This window comes from Gopherus flavomarginatus, chromosome 21 (genome assembly GCF_025201925.1).
Source record: "Gopherus flavomarginatus isolate rGopFla2 chromosome 21, rGopFla2.mat.asm, whole genome shotgun sequence".
NCBI classification, from domain to species: Eukaryota; Metazoa; Chordata; order Testudines; family Testudinidae; genus Gopherus; species Gopherus flavomarginatus.
In genome coordinates this window covers 12,001,615-12,024,545 of record NC_066637.1, presented here as the reverse complement: position 1 = coordinate 12,024,545, position 22,931 = coordinate 12,001,615, and the positions used below count along the sequence as shown (strand labels likewise).

General features: G+C 43.9%; 1 protein-coding gene across 7 annotated transcripts in view; it reads left to right on the top strand.

Annotated features, from left to right (window-relative positions):
* Nucleotides 1-22,931, top strand: part of MTOR (mechanistic target of rapamycin kinase) — a 103,344-nt gene that overhangs the window by 56,548 nt on the left and 23,865 nt on the right. For all 7 annotated transcript variants that reach the window (XM_050931806.1, XM_050931805.1, XM_050931804.1 and 4 more), the window contains 8 exons: nt 3,265-3,340; nt 7,479-7,618; nt 11,909-12,009; nt 14,061-14,176; nt 17,050-17,127; nt 17,726-17,833; nt 20,959-21,084; nt 22,027-22,158. In XM_050931806.1, the coding sequence (XP_050787763.1) occupies nt 3,265-3,340; nt 7,479-7,618; nt 11,909-12,009; nt 14,061-14,176; nt 17,050-17,127; nt 17,726-17,833; nt 20,959-21,084; nt 22,027-22,158 (877 nt within the window). The remainder of the gene's footprint in view (nt 1-3,264; nt 3,341-7,478; nt 7,619-11,908; nt 12,010-14,060; nt 14,177-17,049; nt 17,128-17,725; nt 17,834-20,958; nt 21,085-22,026; nt 22,159-22,931) is intronic.

Here is a 22,931-nt window from a genome sequence, read left to right as displayed (position 1 = left end):
GGTCTTTGAAATTAGTTCTTCTGTTGGTAAAAGAGATAAAAATATGTTGTGTCTGTGCCGCTATTTCCTGATCTGTAAAATGGGTATGCCGCCTCGGTACCTGATGGCACATGGTGAGAATTAATGCTTCTAACGGGCTTGGACACTGACTTTAAAAGCACTGCATAAATGTGTATGACACTGTACTACTTGGAGCCATCTTTACTCTGAATTGGCAATTCTAGTCATTTCCAACCACCTCCATTATGGAAGTTCTGTGACCATGTTGGTGAGATGAGTGTTTGCTGGTAAAGGTTTAAGCATGATGAATTCTAGCTGCCAGGATTAGCTGTCGGTTGAATGACCAGAATCTGACTTGGGCTGTTTCCTTTCTTCCCCTTCAGTTAGTTCGATGTCATGAGGAGCCATGGGTACAATTTATGATTTGTAGGGTTCCTAGCAAGCCTGGGGCCCCAGTCCATCCCCAAAACAGATGTGAGTGGAGTTGCTTTTCCTTCCAATCCGACAGCCAGAGGAGGAAAGACAGCCCCTGAACTGCAGACTGTGGATAACAGGGCTCCAAAAGAGAAGAAACTCCAAGTGGTCACTGGCTTGGCTTATTTAGGGCCAGTGCTGTTCTTGCCACACACAAGGAAGGGCTAAGGCAGTTTTGCATTGACTAGCTTGTTTACTGTAGTGTTTAAGTGAGAGGGCTGAAGGAAGCTTGAATGTAAATTATGCTCAAAGTAGGTATTATGTTCTTCTCCCCAAGCCTGATCTTGCTGAGTGCTGAGACTTTGCAGCTTCCATAGCTTGCAAGAGAACCACTCCTGTGGGAACTCTTGAAAGTCTGTGAATGAAAAGAAGACAGACAAGGGCTTACAGAAGCCATGGAGTTGAAAATAGGGTGGGCATATTTGCAATGGCAAGAGCCTATTTGACAGGCTAGCACCAAACCCGTAAGTTAGGGTGCATACATGATAAAATTATTTCTTCTCTGTTCCCTTGGAGCAAATTATTATTTGGTACATATCTCTAATCCAGTTCTTCAAAGGGGTTGGTGGTCCTGTGTTTTTTTGTTTTTGTTTGTTTGTTTGCCTGTTTTAAAGTCAGCAGTCACTTGGGAGCTCTGAATGTCTGCAGCTGGTGCTTGATGGCACAAGGGTCTTGCATATGTGAAGGAAGATCAGAGGAAAAGGGCCAGAGAGGAAGTCTTAGCTTAAGACAGAGTAAATCAGAGGAAATTAAAATGAAGAAATGGAATACGCAAGCAGAAACATGAGTTGTGCTTAAGTCTCTTGCTGATCACTACACTAAATCTTATTTGAATCCCTAAATCTAGTGCCAACAGAGGGAAAACTGGTGGCCTAGGAACTAAATGAAGCAAAAAAACAAATCCTTTCCAGCATTCATAGCAGTGATTCTTTACAGATGGAGCAGGCGGTCCTCCACCGGTGCATTTGTAATCACATTCACTCAGCAATATCCTAGCCTTGCAACACCAAGCCAAAGCCACATTGATTTGCAAATTTATTTTTTATATACAAAATGCACACAAGTATATTCCTTGCGCTTCTGTCTCCTTTTGTTCATTGAATAGGGGGTTGGTTGAGTTTCACCATTAGTGAAAACACTGCAGTTAAGCAGCTGTGTCTTCATCCAGCGTCCTACATGGAAGCGGCAGCTGTGAACACTAGCACTGGTGTTAGGTCTCTGCAGGCTTTCCTTTTGTTTCTGGCTTCCATCAGCTTCCTCTACCATGGAAAACTGGGCAATCGGTAGCTAAAAAGACAGCACCAGAATTTAAAATGTGGGCAGTTACCTTGGACAATGGGGGAGGACAAGTCATTTTAAATACACTTCCCGGTTCTGAATATAGGCAGCAACAGATACTGGAAAATCTGTTTTTCCCCTCCGCTCCCCTTCCTCCCTCCTGTGGTTGCTATAGTCTGCTAACTCCAATTTTATTGCAGTGCATTTTATGGCACAATCGCCATGTAGTTATAGTCAGTTACACTCTGGTATTACCAACACGGCTGGGGACGCGTATGCTTCTGGGATTCTCTAACTGTAATTTGAAAATGCAAGAAGGTATGCAACAATGGGATTTCTGTGATCTGGGTATTTTCCTACACTGATTCCAGAAGGTTAGTTACAACCACAAATGCATAGTTATAGCTAAAAAAGCCTTCACTGAGATGTCCTCTGATCAACCCCCTACAGTAAGCTGTTGTGCATACCAGCCATCCCAGAGGTCACCAGCATGTTTTCAGGTAGTGCCATGTGAATCTTTAGGTATTTCCTGTCCATTTGTTTTTAGCTGGTTTTCCCTCTTTTAGTCAGGCCTCATATCCATTACAGAGAAATTAATTAAAAATGTCAAAATAAATTTTTTAAACACTGCTCGCTACAATCTCTTGACCTTTACAAGCCAAAACGGTGGCTCATCGTTACTTGTGTGACAGTTCCACAAATGGCTCTAGTGAAGGTAGCCATGGAGACTTAAACCAGCAAGTCACAGTCTTATTCATTGGGGTTCACAGATGCCATCTGGCCTGCTGAGAACTGCCAATACCTTGCATGTAATCAATGTAATTCAGAGCTCTGCAATCCAGGACCAGTCTTAAGCTCCTAGGTGATGTGGAAGCACTGGGGTCATGAGTTGATTCAGTTTCCATTCTTACTTGAGGAAGGGGAGCAGTTAGTCTCCTCTTCTCCTGGCCTGCTGCTGGAGTGGGAGATGGGGTCTCAGCCTATGAGTTGCATGGAGAAACGAGAGAATGGAACTTTTGCAGAGAAAGGAGGGAATGATGGAATTCTTGCAGCCATTCTCAATCAGTGCAGCCTCATTGTGTGAGCAGAGTTTGAATTCTGTGGAGCTATATGCACTTCTGAGTCTTGAGAGGATGTACTTCAAGAATACAGGAGAAAATGTTAGCTCATCAACAGTTGCCAACTGTCCTCCTCCCCTCTATGTAGGCTGCTCTTTAGAATCAGCAGTGTTATGCAATCACCACTTCCATAAGGGACCTTGAGACTGTGTATATTGTTTGAGCTGTTGTCTGGCTTGTGTATGTGGTGTTAATATGTCTCTTGCACAGTCCAATATGTGTTATTTTCAGCAACTCAAGAAGCTTTTGAATAAAAAAAAAAAAAGCAGGGGTGGTGTTTCATCAATAGTTGTAACTGATACTGTTTATTCTCAGAGTTGGGGAAAATTTTATGCTGGTCCTCAAACATCAGTGACTATGCTAAAAGTTTTTTTTCTCTCCTTTTCCTTTCTAGCATTAACAATAAGCTGCAGCAGCCCGAGGCAGCTGCTGGGGTGCTTGAGTATGCCATGAAGCACTTTGGGGAGCTGGTGAGTCTCTGTCTAGATGCTTGGCTCGTCCTGTTCCAAGGCGTCCCGATGTTTTCAGTGTTTCCCCTGTGGGTATACACCCGTTCTGTCATATTTCTTCTCTTCACTGTAAAATATCTTTAGCTCATGTCCCTGTAAATGTGACTCCTTCAATGTGCAATTTCAATTCCCTCCCTGTCCTAAATACTCATTTAGTGTTGCCACACCTTGTTAATCAGCTGTTGTGTTCCACTCCAAAGGTGGCTATATTTCAGTGGCAGGCAAAGTGATACTGTTTTGTTAAAACCTGCTTATAACATGCCAAGCACTTTGGAACTGTTAGGATGCAGCAGTATGTTTGTGAAAATGATTGGGCTCAATGCAAGGGTAACTGGGTGAAATTGAATGGCCTGTATTATACAGGAAGTCAGACTAGATGATCTAATGATCCCTCTGGCCTTAAACTGTATGAATCTGTGAAATTCTTAGAGCAATGGAAGCCATGTGTAAGTCTCAAAGCTCCAGACCAAGGTAAATAATGTGATTGTAATATATTTATCAAAGGATAAGGCAAGCTCCAGAAAGTTACAACAACCTGGAAGGTTAGGCAGGAAACCTACTTGTCGTTGGGAAGTATGGAATGTTTACAGGGAGAATTTCCTCGGCTGCTTCCCTACAAGTAAATCACTGTTTGAAGGGTGCTATGATAAAAGCATCACGTTCACTTTTCCACATGTTTTATAACCAACATAGAGTCTTGCCTGTCGTGACTACTCTGAACAGTGCTGCTCACTCTTTCGTTGCTGAGGAGGGGGTGTGGGCAGGAGAACAGTCCTTCAGCTCTCATGAGTTGTGCTTTAAAGCATAATGAACCTCTGAAGAGCAGCCTGAGGTTCTCTCTCTCTGCTTGTCCTGACACGTTTTAATGAAATGCCAGAAGTGATGGAGTAGAAAACAGAGGCTATTTGCCAGGTTGACTGCAGACATGATTGTTCAGCACAGAGGGAGAGGAAGGGAGAGTTAGCTGCTGTCTAGTGTACTGAATTAGTGCAGTACAATCTCACTGTGAAGCTCTTGGACAGAAATACTGGCCTATTCTGGCGCACTTTTTTTTTTAAATGCTCCTCATAAAAAGAACGGTGGGAGTATGCACGTCCCACAGAGAAGGGATTCACTCTCCTAGCCGCATTTACAGCATTCAAAGTTTTTTCACGGTTGTGGAAGTATAGGTGATTCAGGTGATGCTTGTGGGTGCAGGTGCTGTGGACTCAGTTGCCTGGCCAGGTACCAATGAAAGTACTTACCCAGGCAAAGGCAGCAGAGGAATCCCCCTTCTGAACTAATCCCCCAAGTCTCTGTAGGTGAGCTTGATCTAATGGCTAAATTCAAGACTGCTAACCTACAGGGTGGGGGCTAAAGCCAAAATGGTCAAGCTTGTGTGCCTAAAATTAGGCACTTAAATCCACACTTAGGCACCTACATAAATGACCTGACTTTTAGAAGAACCCATCTTTCAGACTCCTTCCTCTGTACCAGATCAGAATGGGTGGAGGGGAGATTCCTGAATGCAAGTGAAGTGGTGTGTGTGTGTGTGTGTGTGTGTGTGTGTGTGTGTGTGTGTGTGTGTGTGTGTGTGTGTGTGTGTGTGTGTGTGTGTGTGTGTGTGTGTGTGTGTCAGTCAAAGTGACTGACTGATTGAGCTGCCATTTTGAAGGGCCATTACCAAGAGGTACCATTGACATCTGTGGGAATTGTGGGTACTCAGGAACTCTGAGTAACAAGCCATTTTATTTGGATGTCTGTTCCTTTGACGGAATGGCGATAGATATATTATTGTTGTTCCTATTGTTACATTTTTGGTAGGCACTCAGATACTGCAGTGGCAGGGCCCCATATGTACCTAGATAGATTTTAAGAAGGGTTGTATCTCTAACCCTCCCTTCACGCAAGTGAGCACAAGAGCTTACCCGATAGCTGGTACATCTTGGTAATGGCCCTTCAAAATGGCAGCTCAATCAGTCAGTTAGTTTGACTGACACACACACACTCTCCTCTTCACTTGCATTCAGGAATCTCCCCTCCACCCATTCTGATCTGATACAGAGGAAGGAGTCTGAAAGGCAACTTTCTTGACAAAGGGGAGGCGCAGCAGAAATGCAATGGACAATGTTCCCCTTTTAAACAGGACCTTCTAGTGGGGACCATTGGGAATGTGGATACAGGTCAGGTGTAAGCACAGCAGTGATGGGATTGATTCAGGTCAAACGCTATGTAAAGTTTGGCCCTAGATTGGAAAAGGGGCCCTGTATAGGAAGAGAACTGATTTTAGAATGTCCCAACAGCTGTTGTTGCTTCCTCAAGTATCTGCTTTGTGGAGGGTGCAGAGTCACAGAATCACAGATTATTAGGGTTGGAAGGGACCTCAAGAGATCATCTAGTCCAACCCTCTGCTCAAAGCAGGACCAATCCCCACTTTCCTAAATGGCCCCCTCAAGGATTGAACTCACAACCCTGGGTTTAGCAGGCCAATGCTCAAACCACTGAGCTATACCTCCCCCTCAGGTTGCCTATTATGCCATTGTAGCCGAAATCTCTAGAAAGAATTGAGTGGGCCTGAGTGCTCAAGATTAGGAGTGGGAGAGAGTGAAGAGGATATTTCAGATGAGTTCACTTTAAACATATAAATCTAGAGAAAAGGTTCCCTCTTGCTCTTTAATGGGTTTTGAAGCAGTCGGTTGCGAGCTGCAGACCCACAGTGAACTAAGGCAAGGCACAGTCATTAGTGTCTCACGTGGAGGACACTGAAGTGCAGTGTCTAGTTTATCCTACCAACAGCCCACATGGATGTAAAAAAAAATAAAATAAAATAAAATAAATTTTTGGCGTATGCCAGAACAAGAGCTGCCAAGGGCTGAGCAGAAAAGAACATTGGCAGGGAATCCGGTGTGGAAATAATCACAAGGAATTCAAAGCAGACTTCTATTTCCTGAAAATTAAAATCCATAAAGAAACAAGAGGTTGAAGAAAGGTTTGTGCAGTAGATAATGATCACCAGTTGGTTTATTTCTACAGCCTGTGCTGCATACCACAATCTTTCCCCTTAAGGTAGGGGTTAGCTCCAGACCATCGCTCAAGAATCTTCCCCAGCACCAACTCATTCTGCACAGTTGTAGATTTTGTGGTTAGCTGTCTCATTCTTGTACAGTGCTGCTCTTCTTGCTTAAATTCATCCATGCGGAATAATGACAGATGGGTATCTTTGAGGTATAGATCCCCTCTGCACACTCCCCAAACTATTCATATTAGTATTCAGTAGAAATCAATGGGATGAAAATCTGGAATTCATCCCTGTGACATATCTAATGCATTTAGCTCCTGTCTTGCATGTTTGTCAGGTATACAGGATTACAGCTTTCTCACTAGCACAAAGTGAGCTTCCATCTGTCAGAGCAGAGTTTGTGCTGATATTCAACATGGACAAAAGGCTGGGTGTAACGAGCAGAACTGGAGAAACAACTAATTCGACTTCTCTGAGAATTAGCAATCTTGAATCTTTAAGGGCAGAGGAAACATTTTAAGTTGGAACCTGCAAACCAGAGACTGAATGTCTTTGGTGGTCTTGTTAGGAATTCTCTGTAAGCACTTTAACCACCCACAGACATGCCTATTTAGATCCCTGCGGCTAGGTTTGCTGATAAATATCCTGCATCCAGTTCCTCCTGGTACTGTTAGCAAATCTGGACTAGCCACAGTAAGATAGTGGATGTGCAGACATCATAGTGGGCTCCTATGTATGCAAAATTCTCAGCTATCTGGGACTGCTGCTGCTGAGTATATATTCAGTATCTGCACTTCTTGCCTTTTCCCAGCAAGTAAGAAATTGGATCTCAATTTACCAACCGCAATAAACATAATGGCATGTAATTTCAATTATGTATGTAAAAGAGGTTCAGTCCAACTAACTGGGAGATGGAAACTCTCCTGTATAATCATGCATCTAAATCAGTGATACTCAGACCTCAGTGGTTCAGGAGCCAAATTGGCATCAACATTACCCAAAAGAGCCATGTTCCAGAAAAAGCTACAGTAGCTGTCATCGGAGGGGGACGGGTGAGAGAGAGAGCACTGTTTCTTCTTCTTATCTATCGCCACCCTACAGGAAATCCAAGCTACCTGGTATGAGAAGCTCCATGAGTGGGAGGATGCCCTTGTGGCCTATGACAAGAAGATGGACACAAACAAGGATGATCCTGAGCTGATGCTGGGACGTATGCGTTGCCTGGAAGCACTCGGAGAATGGTAAGAGGAGAATTGAGAATCCAGAAAAGTCTATTGAGCTCAAACAGTTTTTCCTGTTTCAGTTGATATCAGACCTAGCCTCCTCCTGTTTTGCTATTTCTCTGTTTCATTTTGCTCCAGAAATGTGGCAAGTTGTTTCTGAAATCTGCTTACTATTTGCCTGGTGAATTATGCCATTCGTGCTACCCATCAGGTGAATTCCTTGAATTACCATTTATTTGTACTTTCCTAACATTTAGAAGATATCAAGTTGCTGCTCACCCTACACATCAAGGCAGCACCTTGTTGCAAGTGTTGGACATCCCCGTCTGAGCCTTTTAGGGTGGAGCCATCTGATAAGCAAAGTTCCACCTGAAAGGGGACGTGCAGCTGATCAGTTCTGTTCCGCTTTTAGTAGTGAGAGATAATATTAATAGAGAGAAGTTCTGGGAACACATAAGTAGGCAGCATGGTTCAAAACTACCACCAAAAAATGAGATCCTCCCATGATGACTCATTTAGCTTTACTTGACCTATTCAGCGTTATTCACATGCCTGTCTGGAATGCGTGGACTTTTTTGTGCAAGTGTCAACAATGTTGCCTACTTCCCGGTAGCAATCTGAATGAGAATATGCCAGATAAATCCTTCATTTTAAACCCCTTTCACCAAGTCTGCTGCAGATGTCTGAGTTTCTTATCTTGACTGTTGTTAGCATTTTATTAGTTTTTGTCTCTTTTGGCATTCGCTGATGGAAACCACATGACGTCCATGTCTTTGGCACATAGATCACGACATCGGAGTTTGTTTCCACCAGGGAGAGACCCATTAATGATTTAGAACTTGCAGATTGTGGTGTTCCCCATGCTCACCTTGAATCAAGAGGCTAATCAGAGAAGACAGGTCCTGTTCACTGTAGTGTGCAGTTCTGCCTCCAGGCACAGCAAATCTGTGCACATCCTGCCTCTGCTGAGCTTCTCATGTCACTGGGCCTGTGTGCTGATGGGTCCTGACAGGCACCTATGTGACGGCACACAGGAAGAAGATTCCTCTCCATTGAGGGCATGGTACTGCTGCATAAACTGAGCTGCCTGGAAACTGGGCTGGGCTGCCCGAAAAGTCCAAAATCCAAACAGCATTTTTCTACCTCCTCCTGCTTCCTGAGTTTTTGCAGCAGGAAGAATGGAGCTTCCTGGTGGACAGTCTCTTATTTGTCCTTGCAAGGAGTAGGCAGTTCCCACCAAGGGTTGATGGGATTTCTCCCTCCTGTAGAAATCATCCTTTCTGATTAATCATCTGCTTCCCTACATTTGGGAGAGATTTATTATGAAATATTTTGTTTTTCTATAGGAGCTATAAACCCCTGTGTCTGTTGGCATATTCTGCAGGAAGGGAGGTAATCCCAGCGTTCTGACTTGCATTCAACCCTTTCCTAATGTACAAGAGACCAACCCTCTGTCCAGATAATGTTTGATATGTGTACTGGATGTCCTGACAGCACAGGAAATGCCCTACAGCCTATTTGATATGCAGGCCGTGTTACTGGAATCCCAGACATTCTGTGTTATGGTTACATTTCACATGGCTGCTTCAGTAATGCTCCCCTTACTGTTGCTGTTTTGGCAAGGGGGTGCAGGAAGGAAGTCAGATCCAATATTTGAAGACTTTAGTGCTGGAGAGAGATGGGAGGAAACAGTGTTCCTGGAGAGGATGTAATAGGAAGAGCCAGGTCATTCCATGATCTAGGTCTCCGGAATCAAAAATGATTCTTTCCTGTGTAACTGGCTACGCTGAAGCAAGATGCAGAGAGATACCGCAACACCTCCACAGTTGGTAGTTTTTTGTATCAGATAAAAGTCTAGAGAAGTTGAGGCACGTCATGTGATTGCCTTTGGCTGTCTGAGTTTAACAGCTCACTGCTTTGTTGTATTTCCTTACCAAAGAACAGTGTGTCCTGTTCACAATTTAGAACAGCTCCTATTGCCCATCTTCTTCTTTCCTGGCTGTACACTTCTGGTTCTGTTTCATAAGATTTCTCCTAAACAGTGCAGCTTGCAGCTAAGTTTCTTTAAACTTCACAAGGTCTGCTGGGAAGGAAGCAGCAGGGCACTATTTCTGCATCAAAGAGGGAGCTTTTATCCTTCTTCTCCTGATAGGGCTTCCTTTAGAGAGACTCCAGCAGATGGAACAGGGAAGAGACCAAGGAGTTTGGAGGGCTAATCTTCCAAATGGATACTATATATCATGTCTCTCCATAGCCATCTTCTTTCCTACCTAGACATGCGACCGTAGCCATCTATCTGAGGGATACACACAAAGCTGATCTGCAGGACAAGAGGTGGTCTAAGGACTTAGCAACAACCTGGGGATGTTTGGGGGTTTTTTTTGATGAAATAAAATAATTAACACAGTAGGGAGCATTTTCCTGCCTTTCTTGATGTCAGATATTTGTGATAAATCAACCTATGCAGGATAGACACCAACTCCAGAACTCAGATGGAAAGTTGAAATTGAATTGACTCTTTCTGTATCTGACTTGAAATGTAAATATAGCTGTAGCTTATACATTTACATCTTTAAAAGCAAAACCCTGCATCAGTACAACACTAAGGTCTGAATCTGAATGCAGTCAGAATCCAGAAGTTAATGGTCTTATGGCAAAGAAAAAAGTAAACAGACTTTTTTCCTGTGGCAAAATATCCAGGAGTTGGTTTCACAAGGTTGGCAGCATATGCCACTGCAGAATTACTAGGGTGACCAGACAGCAAATGTGAAAAATCGGGATGGGGTGGGGGGTAATAGGAGCCTATATAAGAAAAAGACCCAAAAATCAGGACCGTCCCTATAAAATCGGGACATCTGGTCACCTTAAGAATTATGCTCCTAATTACCTGAAAAGAATGCTCCCATATCCATGAATGAAGTTAGCGCTCTCTCTACGTAAAACGCACTTACGTCGCTATCAAACAAAGTAAATATTTTATATAACCCAGCAGTGCCACAGTCGTGCGGCCACCTCCTTCCCACTGACTATAATGTCACAATCCCAAGGTTGAGAATTTAGTGCCTTAGTCAACTTGAGCTGCTGTCTGTCTTCTGGTGTAGTGCTGAACTATTTGTGCTGCTTGTTTCTGCTTGACAGTAACTCACGGTTCCTCTGGAATTGATGCTGCACCATGCTGTCGTTCTCAGCATGCTGTGCAGTGAACGTTTGAAAGTGCAGCCAAGGCAGGCCTAGCCGCTTGTCTCCTGGTATAATTATGTCTGCAAGAGCCACGCTTTTGTATTAGCTCATATTGGATACTGATTCACTGCTGCTGCTGTTTTTTCCTGGACCATTAAGCTGTCAGTATGACTGTCTTGCCTGTGGCAACTCATCCATTTTTTGTGTTGACTGATTCATCTTCCTCACTAGGACTAGGGACTAGCAATGAGAAGGCAAGTTGGTCTCCCTCATAGTTAACAGCTGCTTTACTACTACAGACTTTCCAGGCTGAGAAATACTGAACTTGCAACACCCAGAATAATTGGTGTGATCAACAACACATCCAAGGTCGATGAAAGCATCTTGGAGGTTCCCCTCTACTAGAGGTGAAGATTAGAGAGTCCCCTTTAAGAACCCATCGAGACAAGTCCTCATCCTTATTTGCTGTAACTGTGATTGTGTAGCTGCACTTTTTGAAGCATGCAAACCCCATAGCGTGTTTATCCAAAGTGTGTTTAACAAAGCTAGGAGGCAGGAACTGGGCAGAACCCATTCATCATAGGTGTCCATTTTACTGAGGTTTCCAAAGAAGTGCTAAATGTACGTTGCTTTAAGCAGGTGGGTTATGAATTCTGGATTTAATGTAATACCCTGTTCTAGGATGAAACTGACAGCTCCGTTTTTTTTAAAATAATTTTTCACTGGTTTAGATTAGATGTTCTAGAGCTGTTCTGAGGCTAAATAACTCCTCATTGATCAAACCACATTATGTCTGTGGACTTGCCAAAAGGGAAGCGGTAAACCCCCTTCTTCTCCTCTATGTAAAAGAGGATTGATGGGGTAGGCCAGTTAGAACTCTAGGTGTAAGATTGTTCTTATTCCCTAGAAGCTTTTAAAACATTTTAAAAACTGAACTGTCAGCGTGATCCCAGAACAGGGTATTACATTAAATCCAGAAAACATGACCCGCCTGCTTAAAACAAGGGGCATTTTTAGAACTTCTCTGAAACCTCAGTACAAGGGACACCTTGGAGGGTGGCTGTCTCACAAAGCAAACCCCATTGAGGAGGTTTTCACTAACCTGAAACTGTGAATTATTCCTCCCAGGGGGCAGCTTCATCAGCAGTGCTGTGAAAAGTGGACACTGGTAAACGATGAAACTCAAGCCAAGATGGCTAGGATGGCTGCTGCTGCTGCTTGGGGCTTAGGTAATGTACACCTTCCAGCTGTGCTTGAGGGATGGTGTAAGATAGCAATTCAGGAATGAGTTCAGGGGTGTAATTTACATCTTTTATGAAGTCTGAATCACAAGATAAGAGAAAACATTTAGAGCGGGGGCAAGCTTATTAGTAGGGTTACATGAAATAAAAAAACGAGGAGTCCTTGTGGCACCTTAGAGACTAACACATTTATTTGGGCATAAGCTTTCGTGGGCTAGAACCCACTTCATCAGATGCATATGAATAATGAAGGTCATTTAATGTTCAGGCCCACAACAAAACCTTCTATGCAAAAGCTGCCAATGCACTCTTAGGTAATGAAGAGGTACCTTTTGAGGGCGAAATAATAATAAACAGATGAATTAATATAGTACCCTTTGACCTCTGCTGACTCTAACACGGTTCAAAAAAGAACTAGATAAATTCATGGAGGATAGGTCCATCAATGGTGCTTAGCCAGGATGGGCAGGGATCATGTCCCTAGCCTCTGTTTGCAAGAAACTGGGAATGAGCAACAGGCGATGGATCACTTGATGATTGCCTGTTCTGTTCATTCCCTCTGGAGCACCTGTCAGAAGACAAGCTACTGAGTCTGACCCAGTATGGCCATTCTTATGTTCTTAGATTTGTAAGTGCCAAATCTAATGTAGTTTGTACATGAAATGAGCATGATGTGATTTCACTAGTTTTTCTGTTGTTCACAAACTGCAAAGCCATCCATTCCTTAACTATTTTGACAGGGTGTTATCGCACGAGAAGCCCCTGAGTGGAACAGTTCCGTAAATAGGTCCTGTTTGAGATGTGTCAGTGGAAAGAGGTGGGGATAGCTTGCATAGCACATGCCTGCTGTCTGCCTAGCTCCATCCAATGAGAGTAATCTTCCTCTTTTGTGAAACCCCAAAATGCAGCCAGAGGTTCCCGAAAATATTTCCTCTGCAAGAGCCCAGTGTTAATGTTGCAGCTGTTTTATCACAAAGAATACGAGAACTTTGCCTACCAAAATGAGACCTTGCCTTATAAAACCACCCACGTTAGTTTGCTGAACCTGTTAATGAAGTCGGTTGTCCCTTCTGAAGACAGATTACTGTAGTGCTTGCTTTGATGTTGGTGTTTTCACTGAGAGAAAAGTGAAAAATTATCCATTTGAAGCAACTGCACTACTTGATGCCCATATAGAAAAATACATGGAGCATTGTGCCACAAATGGGTCCTCTATTTCATTAATGCGAAGCCCCTAAAGCAGTCATACCTCTAGCTCTCAACATAAATACTGCCTTCGTGGAAGAGCCTGGTGGCCCATCTAATCCAGTGGCCTGTCTCCAGTTGTAACCAGTGCCAGATGCTTCGGAGGAAGTCTTAGAATCCCTATGATAGCTCTGTTTGTGTAATGCTACACAGTGGGAGAAATAGCTTCTGATCAATTCATTCCTTGAAGCGGAGCTGATAGCTCTTGTAATTTTTCCTTGTTGGTATAATGTAGATGGTACTCTTGTTCGTATACATGAATACATTAAAAAGTTTGCTAGGCTGATCAACAGTATCCTGGAGTAGCGGGTTCCTCAGATTAATTGCATGGTGCAGTAAAAAAATCCTTTTAATCTTTTAGATTTGTTGCCTTTTTAATTTCCTGAACTATTTTTTTCTGGTGTTATGGGCTAGGGTAGATAAGAGTGCCCACCTGGCCTGCTCTGTGCCACTCGTTGGAGTAGAATCCTCTTCATCTATATGAAAGGGGGACATCAAGTTTTCAATGCAAATGCTACATGGGGGCAGAGGGAATATAAGTGAGTTTTGGACAATGCGGGATTTCAGATAACTGAGGTTTTTCTGTAGTTCTTTCAGCCATCCCAAGGCAGCTTCTTTAAAGAGCAGTATATGAAACCTCACATGGTGCTTTTGGACTCTAAATTAGTCATTTGGCCGGGATCCAATAGCACTGTGAATCTAACCACTGTAGTCCATGCTTAACACTGGAGTCTAGTTCTAGCACTGTGTCAGAGAGGGCTATGGCATCAGCCAGTGTGTCCGTGTCTCTGCAGGTCAGTGGGATAGCATGGAGGAATATACTTGCATGATCCCAAGGGACACCCATGACGGTGCCTTCTACAGGGCTGTGCTGGCACTGCATCAAGACCTCTTCTCATTGGCTCAACAAGTGAGTATCTTCCTTCATGACTTTGCTTCTATAAATAAAGGATTGTGTGTCCTTCCATGCAGCAATGGAGCCGGTTTGAAAGCGGTTAGTCATAACTCATGAAACTGCTAATAACGTCTCTCAAATTGAAACTCTTATCCCTCACGGCTCAGTTTGTTGTGTGTTTCCATGAATACCGCACTCGCTGTGTAGAGACACGTTAGCCCAAGAGTTGTCTTAGTTGTACTCAGGTTTCTGTTCTACTGTGTCCTCTTGGCGGGTGGAGGGAAGTCATGGGACACATCCTGTCTGGGAAATTATTCTGCAAAAGACAGCATTCAGTGAAGGGCACTGATGGCTAGAGACATGAATAACAGTATCTCCTTGTCAGTCTGTGCATTCTTGGGTTTGCCAAGTCTTTTCAGAGTAATGTTAATGAATGCCAGATGCTGCAACTGATGCATACTTTTTGGTTTAGGTGCATGGCCCATCTTTACCTTCTGGTGCATCTCCTGTACCCGATCTTCCTTGCAGCAGTGAGGAGTCTGTGTAATCCCGAGGGTACATCTACACTGCAATATGAGGTGGGACTGCAGCAAGTGGAGACATACATAATCTAGTTTTGACCTAGCTAGGTCCAATAACAATACCAGTGAAACTGGCAGCACGACCTGGGTGGGGTTAAACAACCCATTCTGCCACCGTGCTGCTGTGACTTCTCTGCTATTGTTGTTTGAGCTAGTTAGATCAAAGCTAGCTTGGCTATGTCTACACATCCTGCAGCCGCAACTCTGATTGTAGCATAGCTGTATCCTTAGAGACTAGACATAAAGGGAAGGAAAGAGTCTGCTGAACAGAGCCCTGTTGGTCTGAGTGCATCTTTGTCCGACATAATTCACGGGGAACGTCATCCCTTTGCGGGTGTGAAACATGTCCATTACTTTCCAAGGAAACTTTTGTAGGATTTCTAAGAATTCTGTGCTGACTTGCAGAATTAGATAAAGGAGTGATCCAGTCTGCCCTGGTAGAACACATGCATATCTTGAGTGATAGGCACAAGAAAATGAGCTGAGTGTTAATGGACTAGGGTTTGTAATTAACCTTTAACATTTTGAAAGGGGAAAGTTACAGATGAGAGATTATATAATGAATGGCACCAGAGCAGGACCTTGTTTCATGCATTCAGAGTGTCTTATTTGTACTGTGAGACATGGGGTTTGCAGGGTCTATAATAGTTGTAAGAAGTTACGGGGGCATGTAAAACTGTGAAATCCATCTAAGGTCATATCTACACTTGCACTTATGTCAACAAAACTTTTGTTGCTCAGGAGTGCGAAAAAACCACCTCCCTGAGTGAGACAAGTTTTGCTGCCATAAGCACTTGTGTGCCCATTGCTGTCGGCAGGAGATGTTCTCCCAACATAGCTACTGCCGCTTGTTGAGCTGGCTTTATGATGTCACTGGGAGAGCTCTCTCCTGTCAGCAGAATGTGGCTACACAAGTGTTGTTACGGTGGTACCAGCTGTGCCACTGTAAGCTTGTAAATGTAGACGTGGCCTTAGTAACTGCGTGTTATCAAAGAACTAAAGCTCCTGAGGCTTTTCTGTAACTGGTTGTGTCATAAACAGATAGCTAAGGGTTAATGTCTCCTTCACCTGAAGCACCTGACCAGAGGACCAATTAGGAAACCGGATTTTTTCAACTTTGGGTGGAGGGATTTGAGTGTCTGAGTCTTTGTTTTCTGGCTGTCTGCTTTCTCTAAGCTTTGGAGAAGTAGTTCTACTTTCTAGTCTTCTTTTTCTAAGTGTAAGGACAAAGAGATCAGATAGTAAGTTCTATGGTTTCTTTTCTTTGGTATTTGCATGAATATAAGTGCTGGAGTGCTTTGATTTGTATTCTTTTGGAATAAGGCTGTTTATTCAATATTCTTTTAAGCAATTGACCCTGTGTTGTATCATCTTAATACAGAGAGAACATTTGTACTTATTTTTCTTTCTTTTTATATAAAGCTTTCTTTTAAGACCTGTTGGAGTTTTTCTTTACTTCAGGGAAATTGAGTCTGTACTCACCAGGGAATTGGTGGGAGGAAGGAATCGGGGAGATCTGTGTGTTGGATTGCTAGCCTGATGTTTGCATTCCCTCTGGGGGGAATAGGAAAGTACTTTTTGTTTCCAGGATTGGGAACAAAGAGGGAGATTCACTCTGTTTGGGTTCACAGAGCTTGTGTCTGTGTATCTCTCCAGGAGCACCTGGAGGGGGGAAGGGAAAAAAAATTATTTCCCTTTGTTGTGAGACTCAAGGGATTTGGGTCTTGGGGTCCCCAGGGAAGGTTTTTCAGGGAGACCAGAGTGCCCCAAAACACTCTAATTTTTTGGGTGGTGGCAGCAGGTACCAGGTCCAAGCTGGTAACTAAGCTTGGAGGTTTTCATGCTAACCCCCATATTTTGGACGCTAAGGTCCAAATCTGGGACTAAGGTTATTACAGGTTGTTTCACAGTTATTACCAAAATGCCAACTCCTCCGTCCCTTACTCAGCGTTACAGTTGGGCTTTGCAAGGACGCTGGGCTCAAAGCACGGCAAACATTGGTGACACAATCTATGTATGAGGGACTTTAGCAAATCCAGACTTCCATGGATAGGACCCACGTTTAGACTATAAATGCAAGTCCCAATTTTTTCCCCATGCTCACCATTGCATTCTCCAGTTTTCTGTTAGTTTCCATTTTAGAGCTAATTCTCCCTATAGGTGACTCTCCTTTTCTGGTGCCTGGCGGAGTTCGGGGTGGCTCCAACCTTCCTTGTGGGAGAATTGAGAGTGGACAGTTGAGTGTTAGTGTGAACTGTCACTGTCTTTGGACAAGGCACAACACTGAAATCTCAACTTCTGTTTCAGTGCATTGACAAGGCCAGAGACCTGCTAGATGCTGAGCTGACAGCCATGGCAGGAGAGAGTTACAGTCGGGCCTATGGGGTGAGTATCTGACCTGCAGCATCCATGTTACTTTAGGTTATTTATATAAGCTCAGGGCTTCCTAACTATATTTGTATATCAAATATAAAGGCCTGTGCAGGCCACACGGACCCACAAACTAAGTGGCTCTTGTATGTGGGGATTGTGGCTTTTTAGAAAAGGGTCTGAATCCGTTGCAAAGCAGAATGAGCAAAATGTGTCTGACTCAGTACCCCACTGCCAACCCTTACCTCTGCTCCGGTCAAGTTTTGTGGTTAGTTCGGTCTCCGTGGGGAGAAGCTCAGCTTTCACTTCTTCATACCCCAGTGGAAAGTCATCCTTAAGATCAGAGTTTAGAAGCATTGTGTGGGAGGCTCAGGCTCAAGTGAAGATGGAGATGAAATTCCCTGCGGTTCCCTTCACAAATCAGAATTGGGGGTTTTGTTGCAGCAGTTTGAGGAAACCTAGAAGACAGTGGATTATCAAGATACCTGAAAGGCAACTGCCTGTTTTTCCCTTTTGGTCAGTAGATAAACCCACGGTTTTGAGGCCAAGTGCTGATCTTTAGTCATGGACTCACTGTGCATTGATTGGGACGGAATGTGATTGTTTCATTCAGGCTATGGTATCCTGCCAGATGCTATCAGAGCTGGAAGAGGTTATCCAATATAAACTTGTTCCAGAACGACGCGAGATCATCCGCCAGATATGGTGGGAGCGACTGCAGGTAAATCTGCTATAAACCTCTGTATACCTTCTGCCAGTGGCATGGACGCTCCTGCAGTGCGCACCCACAGCTCCCATTGATGTCTGTTAGAGTTGTGAGTGCTCAGTGCTTCTGACAGTCAGGCCCTGTCTTCGTCCCTCCTCCCCCATTGGAGGGTGCACAACAACCTGCTCTCTCTCTTCTTTACAGAAGTGTCTTACGCAAGTTCTCAACATGTATTAAATGCCTCTGGTCCACCCCAATGGTGTACGTGCTCATTTTAAAGCCTGACACAGGATCTTTCAAATTTGCCTACTCCAAAGCAGGTTCTAAAGAGATCTGAGTGGAGTAGAGGTTTTAGTGAAACCTGCAGGGCCACTTGTCCAAATGTCCTGTCTAGCTTGTGGGTGCTAGGGTACTACACTTCTCAGCTCCTCTTCTTTCATTTGCGTGTCTGCACGTTAAATATAAATGAATATTAATGATGGAATGATTGGAATGAGTAATACTGAGAAACAGGACGCTGCATCAGTGTGCAAAGAGTCATAGAAATGTCCTGTATGTCGTGGTGTTGCAGCCATGTTGGTTGCAGTATGTTAGATAGACAAGGTGAATGAGGTAATATCCGTTGCTGGGTTATTACCTCACTCTCCTTGTCTCTCTAATAGAAATTTCCTAGCATTTTAGGTCACCTTATAGTGTCTTAATAATAATTATAAAATGCCTAGATGATTTGGTGGAAGGTTGATTTGAGCATTAGGGAGGGCTGCATGGAACAGGCTTTTCTGTCTAGTTTTGAAAAGTCAGGGGGTACTTAGCTATTTAATCAGAGATGAGACAACCTTCTTTTTTCCCTTCATATGAGATTTTCCCTTCAAGATCACGTGCTGATTGAGCATTTGACTTGCCTGCAAAGAAGCAGATTTATGTTGCTGCTTCCAGATAGAATCCCTTGCTGTCACCTTATCCACCCCACCTGGGCGGTGCAAGATTGTTCCCCTACTATTCTCCATTGATTTGTCCTATCCACTTTTTTAAGTGCCCCATGCAATGGAGCTTTCACCAATTCCACTGGAAAGCTAATGCATCTTTTGCCTAGAGAGTATAAGCCCAAGACACGTCTCAGGACTTTAGACCACCTAAATATTTTGAGCGGGTATCCTTTCTGGAGGGAGCTTTTCTGTGAGAGGGATGGCCTGTACATGAAGTAACATATGCAGTGCCTTCTAGCACTGTCCAGAGAGGCGTTCCTTGCAGGGGGGAAAATTATAGTCAGAATGGAGTGTATAAACTGCATTGGACTTCAGCGTTCCATCTGGAGAGAGAATTCTCTCACTGCTGTACGGTCCCCCACACTGAAGGGTGTTGACCTGTTGCTACTGTGAACATTTCAGCTATTTAGGGAGCTGTGACAATGCTTTTTGCTTCCAGACTGCATTCTTGTCTGGAAAAGCTGAGAACATTCCTCTGGAGAGGAGAGGCTGAGTGAGATGGGGAGAGTAATGCCTATGAGTACAGCTGTTTATGGTCCTGAAAACAGTACATACAGTTCTTGTACATTTTATAGTGTCTTAATAATAATTATAAAATGCCTGTTAGATGATTTGGTGGAAGGTTGATTTGAGCATTAGGGAGGGCTGCATGGAACAGGCTTTTCTGTCTAATTTGCGTGCACCCAGTTTTGAAAAGTCAGGGGGTACTTAGCTATTTAATCAGAGATGAGAAGACCTTCTTTTTTCCCTTGGTATGAGATTTTCCCTTCAAGAACACGTGCTAATTGAGCATTTGACTTGCCTGCAAAGAAGCAGATTTATGTTGCTGCTTCCAGATGGAATCCCTTGCTGTCACAAAGTTGTGCTAGTCTCCAGTGGGCACAGTCTACCATAGATCTCTGGGATGGATTAGGTCTAAGACAGTCCTGCATACACCTAAAGTTAAGAGGCCTCTTAAAGACTTATTTATCCCACCCTTGAAGAACTTGATCAGCCCAGTCAGCCCAAGCCCCAGTGGGTGGCCAGTAGCATTCAGATATGTGCACCACCGCCCACATTTTTGCATCTGAGGCTTGGTCTACACTATAGAATTAGGTCGGTGTAAGGCAGCTTATGTCTACCGAACTCTGTGTCTACACTGCAAAATTGCTCCCACCAATGTAAGTCGCCCGCTATGCCAACCTTATAACTCCCCCGTTGAAGAGGCGTAGTGTGTAGGTCGATGTAGTTAGTGCGACACACTGCGTTATTTACATCACCTGGTGGCTGTCAGCCTCGCTCGGGGCTCACAACTGGAGGTCCCCTTCTCACCACCCTGGGGCTCAAAGCTAGAGCCTGGCAGCCCCAGGGCAAGAAGGCTCCAACTGTGAGCTGACAGGGGGGGCATACTGTGGACATGAACCACTGCAGTAATTACTGCGGTGGCTGTACTTCACCTAATTTTGTAGCGTGGACAAGACCCAACTCTCTGGACGCACCCTCCAGCTTCAGGGCCAGATCCTGTCCCATCTGCTCTGTTGGACTTGAAGCTATTGTGGCGCTCAGCACAGGTAGACAATAACCAGACATGCCTGCTCTAGCAGCTTAGCAGCTGGCAATTCAATTTCTGGCAGAGTGTCAACTAAATCACTTCAATGTCTGTAAAAACCAGCAACAAGGAGGGGAAGGAAAAGGGCAATAACAAAAATATCTCTTGGCCACTTTCAGAACTTTTTTGTTTTTGTACCTTCTGATATTGGAACTAGTCACTGTTCAAACCAAAAATAAAGTTCGAAGCTGGGTTTGGAAACGTTGTGAAACCCTTGCGTTGTTGTTTTGACAGTGCAGAAGTAACTGCTCTGCTTTTGGATCTGCTTGTGCTGTAAAAGGTGTCTCTCCCTTTTTTCCATTAGAGAATCTCATTAGACTTGGAGCAACCAGCTGACATCTAATGAAGTTCTGACTATTGAGTATGAGGCTCAGGGACTTACCCTCATTCACACATAGTAATGTTAAGAATGCAGCCAGTTAGTGCCCTGTCTCTCTCTGCTGTGAAGTATAGGGACAGCAGTCATTCTAATCTTGGGGAGAGGCTCTTTGGTTGTGGAGGGAACGGAGGAATGGTCCCAGTGGAAAAGAAACATTAATAGATTCTGTCTACACTTCTCTTCCCAGGGCTGCCAGCGGATTGTAGAGGACTGGCAGAGAATACTTATGGTCCGGTCTCTCGTTGTCAACCCCCACGAGGACATGAGAACTTGGCTCAAATACGCCAGCCTATGTGGCAAGAGTGGGAGACTGGTGAGTCGGAGGATTGTGGGAAACCACTGTCACCAGGGGGCAAATAGTCACCCTAAGAGAGACTTACAGCCGAGTCCTGTTCCCATGCTGGGTCTGAAAACTTCAGTGTAATAGTGTTAGTATTATTAATACTTGGCTCTTACTTTGAACTTTCCTTTGTATCTAGATAGTTATGTTAGTATCATTGTTATGCTCCTAGTTTGGGTAATAACCTCAATAATATTTATTACCAACAAGATACATAAACCACAAAGAATTCCCACTCTTTATTGGCTACTGATGTGAAAACATAACATCTAGGGCCAGGAGAAAACATATGGTCTGTTGTGGGGAGGGAGCGGCTGTCCTTGTAAATACAGAAAATAGTAATCAGGCTGCTGGAGTATGTATCTCTCCATAACCCTCAATACAGATAACAGCAGTAACAGTTCACTCCTAAGTTTTACCACATCACATCCCTCTCCCCTGTGTATTGATACAGCTGCCTACTGCTTTCTGACAACTTGTTCCATGTCCCAGCCGGCCTTTGAGCACAGAAGCTTGTTCTAAATTGCATCAGAGCCAGTGTTCTCTGCCTCAATCCATAACCTCTGGTTTGGCAGCTATTGTGAACTGGGTTCTGTGCTGAGAATGTCAGTGTAAATGATGAAATACTAACACAAGGTACGCGGAGAGACTGTGTGACCTGGGGCTACTTCTCCACAGTGACCATGCAGAATTGTTAAATCAGACGTTATATATGAAACTCACATGGGCATACAGTGGAAGTGTAGCCTTGCACATGTTCCAGTGCACAGCTGCCCTTTCTGCATGACGTGACCTGCCTATGTCCGCCTTAGTACAGAGAAGCAATGTCGCTTTACAAGACTGTTATGAAGAAGGGACTGTAGAGGTGAGAGTAAGCGTGTTATAACCTGTTTTTTTCTTTGCCATTCTTTCAAGGCTTTGGCCCACAAGACACTTGTACTACTCCTGGGAGTAGATCCATCTCGACAGCTGGATCACCCATTGCCAACTGTTCATCCCCAAGTGACCTATGCCTATATGAAACACATGTGGAAGAGTGCCCGCAAGGTACATGTTGTTTAAAACCTCAGAATCCTTTCCAATCTCAGTTGCTCCGTTTTCAGTTTCTTGCGGTCTCATAGCTACTAGCTCTCTAGTCCCCAAGGAACAAAACCAGGCTGCAGCTGATGATGATAATGATCTTACCTAAAAAAAGGCAAATAAATCATTTTATTTTAATTTGGGAAAATCGTTTTCAAGACATATTAAAGATCCTAAAGGAGCATAGAGGATCTAAACCCAATTTGCTCTCTTTTGATTTCAAGTGCTCAAAATAAATCAGCAGCAGTTTCCTGAGAGGTGCAAACAAGCATCAGAGGTAGGTGTGATGCCCTTGCCAGGGTTTTTACCTACTTGCTGATGTATAGTGTGCTCCCAGCCACCCCATCACAAGGTTACCAAAACTGCCATCTCCCAAATCATGCCCATTTGTGCCCACCTGGCTATCCCCTGGTCAGGGCTGTAGGCTGACAGAGCGAAGGGGCTTATCATCACCACAAGCTGCCCCGGAATTATGGTCTGACAGTCACACATGTACCCCACGGTGATGGCCAGTAAAAAAAAAAAAAAAAAAAACAAGAAAACTAGTTGCAACCTCAATAAAGAAAAGGCAAAATAGATTTTTGTGATGGGCATGGATGAAAACATTCAACGGATGAAAACATCCAACCAAGAGGCAGCTGGAAAGTACCTAGGGCTTTGTAGAGAGAACAACTTGGTTGTGAGAGGCCTGGGATGAAGGTTTTAACATTGCAACACAGAGAGAGTTTACATACTCAAAT